Source organism: Takifugu flavidus, chromosome 12 (assembly GCF_003711565.1).
Source record: "Takifugu flavidus isolate HTHZ2018 chromosome 12, ASM371156v2, whole genome shotgun sequence".
In the NCBI taxonomy this organism is placed as follows: Eukaryota; Metazoa; Chordata; class Actinopteri; order Tetraodontiformes; family Tetraodontidae; genus Takifugu; species Takifugu flavidus.
The window spans coordinates 5,200,484-5,213,619 of record NC_079531.1 but is presented as its reverse complement, the minus strand read 5'-3'; the positions used below and the strand labels follow the sequence as shown (position 1 = coordinate 5,213,619).

General features: G+C 45.1%; 1 protein-coding gene across 1 annotated transcript in view; it reads left to right on the top strand.

The window, feature by feature from the left end:
- The window catches only part of rtn4rl1b (reticulon 4 receptor-like 1b), an 83,323-nt gene extending 71,616 nt beyond the window's left edge, over window positions 1-11,707 (top strand). Inside the window, exons 2-3 of the mRNA XM_057049251.1 lie at window positions 8,605-9,056; window positions 9,152-11,707. Of these exons, the coding sequence (XP_056905231.1) occupies window positions 8,605-9,056; window positions 9,152-10,045 (1,346 nt within the window). The 3' untranslated portion in view covers window positions 10,046-11,707. The remainder of the gene's footprint in view (window positions 1-8,604; window positions 9,057-9,151) is intronic.
- Window positions 11,708-13,136: the final 1,429 nt, after the last annotated feature.

Genomic DNA, 13,136 nt, shown 5'->3' with positions numbered 1-13,136 from the left:
CTTTATCCTCGCTGTTATATTTGAGACTTTGCAAAGCAATGATCTCTTTATTGAGCCAATCAGAGGGGAGGATGGCTTTCTGCTGCATAGACTTATTGCTTAGTGGTCTCTATGCATACCGCTGAATTGATTTTACAAAATTGCCCCAGAAGGACAAATGCCCAGACCACTTAGGGGCGGAGCCATAGCGGATCACGTATAGCTGTCACACACTTTTTAAACAAGATTGTGTGTACAATGACGTGTTCACACACTCTGATTGTTCTTCTGTCAGCTGCAACACACGATTGGCTTCTACATATCTCAGCAGTAGCTACTGCGCTAATGTTAGCGCAGTGACATACAGAAACGCTGTGGGTCTACAAAAGATTCTACTGTAATTTGGAGCGAAAGATCTCTCCGGCTCTGTGTGTAATTTCTCTTCTTATGCTACCTGCATCCTTCTCTCTCTCTCTCTGTCTCTCTCTCTGTCCTTGGCTGTACTTGTTATCCATCTTCAAGGAGAGATGGAGGGAGTGGCCGGAGGGAATCCTGTTTCATCACTGAGCTCGAGATGGAGCCCAACATCCGCCCCCGTCAGAAAGATGTTGTTGTTTGTGACTTCCGCAGTTCAGCCGAATCCCCTTTCTTTGGTCGTACGGCGCAAGTTCATCACGCCAAGTCATTACACACAATAAAGATTAGTCTCAGGCCATCACTAAGGGGGGGAGGAAAATAAACCACTTATCTATGACTGTCTGCAGCGAGGCACTTGGCTGTAAGGGGAGGGGGTTGGGAGCACTCCTAGCGTGCGGTGCTAGCATGCAGACAAGCAGCTGAGAAGGAGGGGAAGCCACTCACCCAGATGAGTAGTTTGTGTGGTTCGCCTCCAGAGGGTCGATGTTCACAATGGAAAGCAAAAGAGGAACTTCAAATAACGGGGTTGTCGAGCGAGCAGGCACAGCCACAATGTGTGCAAACCGCGAGATATGTAGCTCAAGGGATTCAGCCACCTGTCAGCATCCTTTGGGGATAAAAGACAATTATGAGCGATGAATCTTTCATTTGTCTCAAGAATGAAAGTAAAGTGATCCACAAGGTGGATGTAGGCGTTTTGGCACATCAGGAAGATAAAAGTTGTAAGTTTTTACTGATTGGCTGTTAATTCAAAGAGGCTGGTAAATTGTTACCCAAATTGATGGAGTCACAGCAGTCGCTCAAGAGCAATTCCACTTCACTGCAGAGAACAAAAGTGGCACAAGAAAGATAAGTTACCATATGCCGCAGCTCAAAACCGAGTGAATGAAGACGGAACTGTGCGGCTTGAAGAAAAACACGAGTTGAAAGTGCAGAAGGCGGCGGTTTATTTCATATTCAAGGAGTGTGCGGATCTTTGCCAGGGGCAGCAAAGGTGCCGCTGAAATTACCATAGACTTTCTCCCCTCTGCTGTCACCCAAACAGTCACTCAACATACAGAATAGGAACAATTGTGATCATGAGGGCCGGTTTTGCTGGTGGGCGTCAGAATAATAGGCCGCTTTGTCATTTGATAATAGATTGAGATCGACGTTAAAGCTCTCAGCTTTTACTGAAAACACACAAATTCCTCCTCTTAAAACCTCACCGAAGAACTAAAGTGAAATCAGTGTCCTCAGCTCAGGCTCCCACCCTGCGGTCTGTGCCGTTGGCCTGGCTTAGGCCAAAGATGTGTGACTGTGCCCACGGGTGCCAGAGTCCTATTAATAATAATTTACACAGCACCTCCATACAGGCCAGTCCAGCTCACTGATGCTTCCCTCTCAGCTTGTTTGTGCTTCCCTGTAGCTCTAAATACCCAATAAGCTGTTCCATAACAGCGTCTACCCCCCCCCCCTCCCCTGCCCTTCTGAAGCATTAAAATTAACCATAGCAACTCTAATTTGTTCAGGTTAGCTTACAAATGACAGAAGGAACACAAGTGGATGGAAATGCCCCACAAAGATAGCTGCACAAGTATGTGTGTGTGGGCACATAGAACACCAAACTCCCACCTGTTATCAATAAATGATCCGCAGAATCTTGGGTGGGCCATTATGTGTAAGCGGGGGATGGGGGGGGGGCCATAAAGTTTGTCTAAAGCAAAACACGGAGTGGCGGAAGGTAAAGACTGCTGAACCGGAAAATACCTTCCTCTCAACGCAGGTACAGGTGTGTAGTGACCTGATGGTTCTACAGTAAATCATTTATAGATAAAAGCCTTTATAGTCTATTCTGCACCAGAACGTGCTGCGGTTTTTAGCTGAGGTTGGTGGGGGGGGGTGGTCACTTCTACACGGGTCAACACGATGCAATTTTAATCTTCAAGTGGCTGAACCGGAGCTGGGCTGGCAGAACACCGGCTGTTGACAATGGGAAGACGACGACTCCGTGGATAACCCAGCGGCGACACAATAATATGGCGGGAGGCAAAACCAATCCAATATTTTTCATGAAAATAATGAGAATTGTAAATCATATTGGTAAATTATTCATGCTAACACATTTGTGAGCTGCAGTGAACTCTTCCTAGACCATTCTTATGCAGATAATGTGTTTGAGCAGACAGTTACCAGTCCACGGCGCCGAGATAAAAATGAAGAGTAGATGGAGACAGATTGTGCATTCCATCAGGACGCTATTGTATGATTATTTTTCTCTTCACCGTATCATTTCCCCGCACGGTAAATGTTCAGCACAGCAGACTCGATTTTGCCATTTGCTCTGCAACTGTTGATATGCTGTCTCACTGGGGAAATTTCACTGTTTTTAGTCATTCTCGTCACTGGGACAGTTCTCTGACATACAGGTGCTTGACTGAACAGGACACATGACCAGGCAGAGTGTCAAATGTCCAGACTGCCAGACCCCAGATTGGGGTTGGCGGGTGGACAAGAAATCAGCCCCGGCGCTCGGCAGCAGAGCGTAAAGGCACCTCGGCTGCAGGAAACGGGAGGCCGAATGTGGGCGGGTGTGATTCGCGTCGCTGGGCGGTGAGGGTTCAACTTTTTCCACCGATGGAGGAGAGTTGCAATGTTCTCCGGCATACTGGGAACGCTAATGGGGCCCAGGTACCTAAACAAGCACGTCACATACACTTTAAATCTATAAATGTCCAAAAATGACTATTTGCCGCTGCTATTCCAGCAGATTGCTACGCATGTAAGGACCACCAACTGAGGAAAGGACTCTGCTCTCGAATGCTGAAAAACAGGCTGTGAAGAATTGTTGGAAGCCTTCGCAACAATGACCGATAATTATCAGCTACTCCGCTGAAGAGAATAGCCTCTTATGTTCTCTATCGCTCGCTAAATTACATAAAGGAGCGCTGAGGATTCATACGGGTTTGCAGAGCTATGAGTTCAGCTTTCTCAGTGCACTGTGATGCTGCCACAGGCGGTGCAATATATTTGAATCGCTCGGCTTCGTGCTGTTGTGATGAATGGACGCAGTCGCTAGCTGATATTGTTGCTCTCAACAGTTCTGAGTGGCGGCGCTCTGCGTCTGTTTGCGTGCTTCCTTCTCCGTGCACTTGGGGCTTATAGAATCTATCCACTCTGAGCCACGAGAATGTGGAAAGTAAAAGACCAGCAGGTGCAGATGTGCCAGTTAAGCAAGTGGAATTGGCACCTGCTACGCATCAATTAAATCGGTTAATTAAAATGAGATAGTAAACATCTGTAGATGGGCTCATCCGCCCGTCTGGATTGTCAATGTCCTTCATGTGGGTTCCGTCTTTGAAGGGAACGCGCTTTTCTTCTGACGAACCGTAGGTGTTATTTTGCATATGCTCCATATGGCGCCGCTTATTAAAAAAAGTTCCTGTGAGTTCATGTGACTCTGCTTTTCTGGCAGCTTTTCTAAGCGTTGTGCTGCGCAGATCTCCAGAGAAATTCATCCTCCTGCAGCAGCAACCATCTCCACAGTTCAGATGAAAAACGCCCCACTTGTCTCTTTTATTCTGCCACTCTCCGAACTGGAAATACGCTGAAAAACTATTGAGAGGTTGGACCGGCGTGCGATTTCCTGTGGTATCGCGCTCAGCAAACATAGATATCGCTAATGTGCGGGACAGGCAGGTCCATTAATCCCCATCATAACGCGGCAATCTGCACGTCAGCCTCTCCTGACCAGTCTCTGTTTCACCGCTCCCGTCAAGTTAAGCTTGTTGGGTTTGCTCTGGCAGAGATGCAGTTATATAAACAGAAATGCACAGCCAAGCTGTAAAAAGAACTCGCAAACATGATTAATCTGTAGGACGTGTGGATGATTTCACACGCATGCTGTGCAGGAACGAACAGTTTAGTCACATTAAAACCCCCAGTTTCAAGGACCGTTCCCAACAAAGACGCTGCTACTGGTTCTGGTACGGACTCGAGGACTGAGCGTCAGAATTGATCTGGAATTGGGGTTGGCGGATGGACTGACTGTGGGACAGGTTCTCAGTCAGTGTAGGAGGGTTAGGCTGCACTGCCATGGACCAGGACCCAAGTGCTAAATGATCAGTGTGCAGTTTTGGACCATTCTTAACCAAACAGGCCAACAAATGTGAAGCAGCAGACTGGAAACCAGGTTGAAACTTCAAACCATCATTGCTCAACATGGCGAGCGAGCAACTGACTGGACACCTTCAGAAATGGCAGTCCAGCACCAGAAGGAAAGATGAGCAGGTTTAAATACACCAGGAGATAATGAGACACAGGTGAGACACGTGAGCGTCATCAGGGTTCAGACTGACACGAGCAGGGAGGGACGGGACAAGACAGACAAGCCTGAAACAACAATTAAGATCAGAAGATGTGTCCTAACAATAAGTAATGAGATGACGCGTGAACGTCTCTCAAAAGGCTTGAAAAAATGGCAACTGTTATTTTCAGTGTCACCTGTGCAGCATCATTTGTTTTTAACGTATATGATGAAAACCGGTGTTTTCTAAGTTGAATATTAATCTTCGGAGACGCCAACATCTCAAGGAAATATCACAGGAGCTTTCATGTTATCCTGCTATTCCTGTTCCCCTCTTCATTCCCTGGAAGAATAGTGTGGCAACCTTATGAGGCAACACCGCCTGCAGCAGAACCGGCAAACAGAACTGTCTTCTGCTGCAGTCGGGCAAAATAAACACCTAAATGTATATTCCTGAGGAGAATTGCAGCTGCTTCGATGTTATTTTTCCTATAGGAACAAGTGCCTTTTTTCTTCACTTTAATTAAAAAGGGTTATTTTGATTTCCTTTTCTAGAACGAGGCTTGAATTACACTTGTAATTAAGTTTCCTACAACCTATTCAGAATTTAAAGCATTTTCCTGCCTTTATAGATTAAAAATATATAGAACTAACACATTTTACAGTCATTCTTAAATGCCTACGCATAAGGATCAGAACTTAACAATCCATAACTTAATGTTTTACCAACTAGATTGCACATTCGCAAATTTGCTTCCAAAATAATGATCCTCGGAAAAACAGTCGATAGTCCAGAAACAGGCAGAATATACGTAACTTTAACACCGGGCATGAGTGGAAGCAATATTATCAACCAGCCAATAACAGGAGCGAGAACTCCAGGGTGCTTCTTAGGGTCTTTGGAGAGATGTGGGAAATTGAGTTTGTCCAGTCTAATGATGGGCACGGTCGTGCAGCTCTGCATTTCCTTCTATTAGAACAGATGTGTTATTCATGAGGGTAGACCCAGTGTGAACTATGCCTCGCTAATATTCAGCGAATTTGAGTCACTTTTGAGGCTGTCGGCAGATCCGGGCTAATATGTTTTATTCACTTATTTATTTATTTGCAGTTAAAAAGGAAAGTCTGTGGGGGCAAAAGTCACACAACCTTGTTAATACCTCTAACCAGAAATAGCATTTTTTTTCCCCCCAAACCCATTATCCCATTTTCATAGTCTTTTGTTGTGCCAATAGTTCCATTGGTATACTGTACAAGAACGCTACTTACAGACTAAAAGAATGGCTGGCTGAGAAGAATGGCTCATTGTATAAGTGCACAATACAGTTAGGAAACATTCAGTTCTTGCATTGTCCTGCACTTATTTCTCACCCTCCGATCGACACAATCAGGCTTGTCACATTGATTCATGTGGTTTCAGCCTGTAAACACGTGTTCTTGTTCCAGAGCTGTCCGTGCAGCATGTTACTGTGAAGATATCAGCTGCTGTGATCAGTAAAGTGGCAGGTGATAAGGCCTCCAGTGGAATGCGTGTCTAACGCCAGGTTGGAAAAAGTGAGCGCATCTCCGGAGAACGGTGGAAAAACTAGATGCAAATGAACCCGCATGCAAATGAGAGAATGTGAGATACTGGAGGATTTGATAAGCAGCTACACTTTGACTTCCAAAGCCTTGATTGGCAAGATTTTGTTCACGGAGAAGAAAAAGAACCATTTTACACCTTGAATCCAGCCTCATGCTGCTGAAAGCTCCTGCCGCGGGCACGATGGAGTAGATCTCCGTTGTCTTAAAGTACGTCTCACTCCCATGAACGCTTGTGAACGTTCTCATTGACGGACTCAACCACTCAGACACCAGACTGAACCACATTGTTTAGCTTGTTAAATTAGGCTGCACCATAAATGCTTTGCAAGACCATTTAGCAGCACCGTGCTGATGACACCATGTTAAGTTTTAATAAAAATATAAAAAAGTTTTTTTCAACGTTTTAAGGCAGCTTATTGTAATTTTGACCTGACAACTATAATAGTGAGAGATGAAGATCATTGTGTTCTCTCCTCTACCCCTCCTCCCAGCTCCCCATCAGCAGGAGGGTCCCCCTACATGAGCCTGGTCCTGCTCAAGGTTTCTTCCTGTTAAAGGGGAGTTTTTCTTTGCCACTGTTGCTTGTTGGGGGTCAGGCCCTGGGATTCTGTAAAGTGCCTAGAAACAATTTTGATTGTAAAAGACGCTATATAAATAAAGATTGATTCATTGATTGATGAACAGCACATGATTCTAATGGTCTTCAGTTCAGCAGCACTTTCATTTTGATTCTCTCACTTTCACTCCATGTTATCTACTTCCTGTCTTACCTAGAGGTGGGTTAGACAGGTCGATCGGCTGACTCACACAAACACCTTTGTTCTCCGAGGAAGAAGGAACGGATTGAAGGAAACCCACTCAGTCACAGGGAGACCATCCGCATAGAGAGCCTGGAGCTAGACTTAAACTCTAGGATAACCACTGCATGATAAAATACTAATATTAAATATCAAAATAGCTCCATCTTATCGCTGCTCATTTATGCAAAAGTCATTTAGTAGAAGCTGAGAATATTTATTGTCCTATCTTTTTTGTTTGCCTGATAATGTGAAAAAGCCTTTGTTTTCCTGAGGAATGCAAAGTGGCTTTTCTGTATTTATTCAGCCAGCCAGTGCCATCTGTGGTGTCTTGTGTGTTTTTGGGTTTTTTTAATCATTATTATTATCGGATATGGCAAGTAAAGAGAAAATTGAGATGAAATCAGCATTGACAGTGGAACAGCATCCTTGTTTGATCTTAATAGACGTGTTTGCAGCATTGAAGAACCCAGGGCATGGTGCACACTTAAAGGAAACACAAATTAAAGGCGCTCTTGTGGTCTTAAACACAATACATGCATGTACACAACGCTCTCCCATTCAGATGTCGGGAACAATGCTGAACCGTGATGAATCACTTTATTTGGTGACACGTTTCAGGGTGAGGAGGATGCACGCATTGTTGCCCAGTGGCAAGGCTTAACAAATTGGATTAGATCTGTACCCAGGAGAGCACACGCCTGTTCGGGTGATGCACGATTCCATACTATAGTTCTGCAGCTCGACACCAAGAATTGCTGTTAAAGGTCGGAGGAGTCGTGCGCTGAGTGCCACAGCTTAGCCACAGTTTTGGCGAAAAATAACACAAGATAAAAGCAGCTGTCCCCTGTCGGAAACAAGCGCACGTCTTCTGAATTTACAATACTAAAGACCCAGGGTAAAGAGTTACCAGGTGAGTTAGGAGGCAATGGTGGCGTATTGATCAGAGCCGGTGAATTAAGACAATACTGCGCCACGAATAATAAATTGCCAGTCTGGGTTCTTCCGATGCAACTTTCCTGGTGAGCCGTGGCTTTGTGTTCATGTGGCAACGAAGGAAGGAAGCGGTGTCATGGATCAGAAAGTGCCTCGGAGACACTAACGACAAGTTTAAATAAGCTTGCCACGCTCTGTTTAGCAGCATTATAAAAATTGATCGCCAACTCAATGCTACCTGCAGATTGGTGGCAGCAGACAGGTGGAATCAGGGTCTTAATAGGACATCTCCCTCAAGACGACGGCCTGCTCGAAAGGATTGTTTTTGAAATTGCCGCACATGTGTCCCAGATGAGGGCGTAGCAACCGCGATCTAATCAAACGCTCTAATCTGACTTGTGATGCAGCTGAGCAGGTGTCACTTTTGACCCTCCTCAGCAAACTCTTGGCCTGAAAATGTTATCGACAAAATCCACATGCTGTTAGCCAAACTTGTTAGAGCGACGATGGAAAGTCTGTTTGATCGAGACGTGATGAAATTTGTCTGTGTTTTATCTTTAATTCATCTCCCAACAATATCCCTTTGGTTGTGTGTCCTCCCTGCAGGCTGTGGGCTGGAGTTCCTGTTGGTTCTCTGCGGGCTGGAGTTGTCTTGGTCTTGCCCCCGTCACTGCATCTGTTACACCGCGCCCAGCACCGTCTCGTGCCAGGCCCACAACTTTCTGACGGTCCCTGAAGGCATCCCTCCGGACAGCGAGCGTATATTTTTACAGAACAACAAGATCCACCGTTTACTTCGAGGCCACTTCAGCTCCGACACGGTCATCCTCTGGATCTACTCCAACAACATCACCTACATCGAACCCTCCACCTTTCATGGGTTCACTCTGCTTGAGGACCTGGACCTGGGGGACAACCGCCACCTGCGCTCGTTGGCCGAAGACACTTTTCACGGGCTGGCTCGACTTAATGCTCTTCATCTCTACCGTTGTGGGCTGAGTTCACTTCCTAATAACATCTTTCAAGGCCTCAGAAATCTGCAGTACCTCTACTTGCAGGTACAGTAGACAACTGAAAGGTCCACAGATTAATGAACAAGTTTGGACACTTGTTTGTGTTATAGTTTTCTTGTGTGCTCTCCGTGTCTTTTTAGGAAAATCATCTGAAGTTTCTCCAGGATGACATTTTCATGGACCTCCACAACCTAAGCCATCTTTTCCTACATGGAAACCGTCTTTGGAGCATCAATCAGAACACGTTCAGAGGCCTTCGGGCTTTGGATCGGTTGCTTCTTCATCAAAACCAGATCGAGTGGGTGGACCACCTGGCCTTCCATGATCTCAAACGTCTCACCACCCTCTATTTGTTCAACAACTCTCTGATACAGCTGTCCGGACAGTGCCTGGACATGTTGCCCGCCTTGGAATATCTGCGTCTCAATGACAACCCTTGGTCATGTGATTGCAAGGCCCTGTCGCTGTGGGAATGGCTGAAACGCTTCCGCGGTTCCACATCTTCGGTGGGTTGCCAGGCACCAGTTAATATGGTCGGGAAAGATCTCAAGGAGCTGCGAAAGGAGGACTTCCCCAACTGTTCACCGACTGCACCGAATTCAGAGTCCAGAGCCCAGACTCATAACTTATCCAGCACCGTGAACCCGTCTATGAATCGCGGTGTGGTGATAGGTTTCGGGGATCAGACCAGCGTAGTCCAGCCCTCGAGGCCCAGCCGTTCTCGGAACTGCACGAAGCCCCGGAACAGATTGAGCAAGGGGAAGGAGGACAACGAAGTCCACCACTCGAAGGAGGTCATGGCAGACAAGGACAATTCTTCCTCCGATTTTACAGAAGGAGGGAAACATGACCACACCTCTCCAGATGGCACAGTGACAAGGAGGAAGCACAAGTGCGCTCCCCGGACCACTATGCGCCCCCCCAGTGGGGTTCAGCAAGCCAACAACAGGGCGGCCATATCTCAGTCTTTACTACACGTCCACGCCATCTTTGTGGCCTTGATAACGACATACATTGGCAGCATTCTCCGCTGACCTGTAGGGGGTTTGGCAAAGGCTAAAACCCAAAAAAATAAGAGCCTCTATTGCTCCTGCACTACAAGGCCTGTGTCTTTTATGTGCGTGTGTGAGTGTGTAAATGTTGTGTAGGGACCTTTACTGTTCAGGCTCGAACAGGCATCAAAGCATCAAACATCTAAAGACTCCCAGCACAAGAATCAGAAGGACTGAAGGGGGATGATGAAAAGTTAACACATACCGAGCTTCTACTGCCACTTCTGCCATTTTGAGTTCATCTCCATAAGCGCTACAAAAGGAACTGAAAACATCCGCTTTGGGTGAAGTTAAGGGGAGAAAAAGATGACCAGGCAATCTGGATTAAAGTTGCCAACTAGCTAGCGTCGCTATCGACAAACCGGGGCGAGCGCGGCTTTAATATTTCAGTTTTTAGCAATTGATATAAAACCTTCAAGTTTAGAACTTTCTCTCGCAGTCTTGAATCGATCTTTCCTGTGCCCTCAGAAGTAGAACATTTGGTTTATCCACTGTTTGAGCAAATTGGAAATCCTCTGCAACAAATGTTTAATACAGAGCAAAAAAAGGCCAAACACAAATTGAAACATCCAATCCTTGACATGATGCTGTTTTCAGGTACTATCTTGCTCATCCGTGTTGCAGTTCCATGCAGAACTTGGATCCTGTCTGCATTTCCATGATGTCGCTCCCTTTGTGCAACTGAACATTAAGCTGCTAATTACTTCACTGCGGCGAGGACTCCGCACGCTATTTACATCTACTCGGAAGACTGTTCGGTGTCTCTGGGAGCTCAAGCTGTGAATACTGAAGAGTCTGTCTATATCTTGTGTCAGATGTTGTTTATATGATTTAATTTCTTTCTTTTGACGACACAAACTGGACCTAGCGGTGGAACCCCGTTGCAGGAGCCTTAAAGGTGAAAAACGGAGCGGGGCTTCCTCAGCTTTCCAGCGAGGCCGCGGTGAACTGGCCCCTCCTGACAGAGATCCTCATTGATAATGTGAGGAACATTTATTTTTCAACTAAAAGGACGAATACCAGAAAAAGGACCGTTGGTGTAGCTGAAGTGACCCACCAAAATTGTTTAAAAAAAAACAATACACCACAATATTGTTTATAGGCGAGGACTGGAGACAAGACAATCGACTCTGAAGTAACCGTGACATGATGGGATGGACATTTATGTGATATCTTGCTGGACTTCTGGGCCAATGTTACACCTATAGCTACAATGGCTTGTGACTCGGTGACCTGACCTGTAATAATGGAGAGCAGAACCTGTTACAGTGCTGATATTAATCATTTACTGTATCAATATGAGAAAAAAACTTCAGTGACATCGATGATGATGATGATGATGATGATGATAACAGGGTTTTTCGGCTCCTCATGTCAGGAGGACTCTTTAATTTTTCTTTTTCTTCTTTTATTTCACAGTGATTTATGTGGTCATATATTTTCCACCTTATATTTTTGCATTCATTTGTTAATACGCGGTTCATCAGTTAGCTAATGTTCTGGTGTGCAGACTGTTTACGTTCTCCTTTGATTTATTTTTTTTGGGGGGGGGCGCATAATTGCATTGTTCAATAAGTTATCATTGGAAAAACAACAGTACAAAATGTTTATAAAGACATTAAAAGCTATATCTTCCTATGTCCACCATTGCATTCGGAGCCTGTTTGTTCCTGCAGTTCTGGTTTCGCGGGCCTGTTTGACGAATGCAAAAAGCATCACTTACTCGAGGAATTGATTCGGTCAGCCTTTTTTACGTTCCATTTCCCCCTCCTGTCCGTGTGCATTTTTGTAATTTCTCCCCTGATCAGATCCCGCTAACCTATACGCTTCCTACACAAGTGAATTATGGGTGCGATGGGGAAAAAAGAACAGAACTCAACATATACCGACCAAAAGAAATTTCAAATATGCCACGCGTGATACATTGCAGTCCGATAAATCATTGAAGTGATATTAATGAAAGTGTCGCTGGAATTTGTAGATATTGCGGGCTATTATTATTATTATTAATAGGCCTTTGCAATATGAATTCTATTTCCCCTTCTTTTTCACACACAATGATAGGAATTGATCTTAAAGTTAGTGTTCCATAAACCTTTTTTCCATAAAATTCTGTTAAATGATAAATGAGCACAAAAGGAGTGCTTACATGCATGGATGAGAGTGCTACGTAATTATCTCTAAGCTGATAACGGTGCCAGCATCGGGTATGGGACGCTCATCTATGAGCCACCAGCAGCTTTAGCCTCTCTCGTTTACCGGCCACCTCCTAATGTTTTCCTTTTTCTTTCTTCTGTTTTTGTAAAAGCCCTGAGCAAGGTCAGCATTCTAGATCGTCCCAAACAGTGAAGGGTGATCAATGTTCTTTTTTTCCATTCTGCTAAATGAAACCAAAAATATGTGGCGCCATTACTAAGGTGCTAATTTGCTAATAGATATGTTAACATTTGCAAGCATTTACTGCTGGAATAAACATTGGAGGGGAATAAAAGGAATATGTATGCATTTAAGCCCATAAAATTTAATGGCTCACATGAAATCGTGTTTTGGCCCCGTAGCAGCAATGAAAATGCAACCTTCTTAGTCTAAAGCGGCTTTAAACTTGCTGTGTACCCATCACCTGCACCGCTTGAGTGGCCTTTCTTTACATGTTGACAAAGGGAAAAACAGAAACGCAGCCATCTGTTTTCATTCCAGACCTAAACCTTTCTGCGGTGTGCAAGACGAGGGCTTCAAACACAGAGGTTTTGTAATTCCAGCTTCTGCTTTTTCACTGTTTTCGCGCTGCCCCCAGCCAACAAAGGGCAAGAGATGCGTGACTGTTTGCTGAAAATAAAATTATTAAAGCTGTAAAATATATTCCTGCTAATCTCAACGTCCCTCTTGCGGTTGATAACCTTCACCCATTGTGTCTCCATGCGCACCGCTACCCATGAACACGCTCAGAGTATTCAAAAACCCCTGTAATTGTTTTGTGGCCAGTTTTTGGCTCTGATATCTAAAAAGAATTGAACAGGTACAAAATCAGACAGCCCAGCTGGTCTTTTCGCCAGCAATATCTGTGCATGGGCTC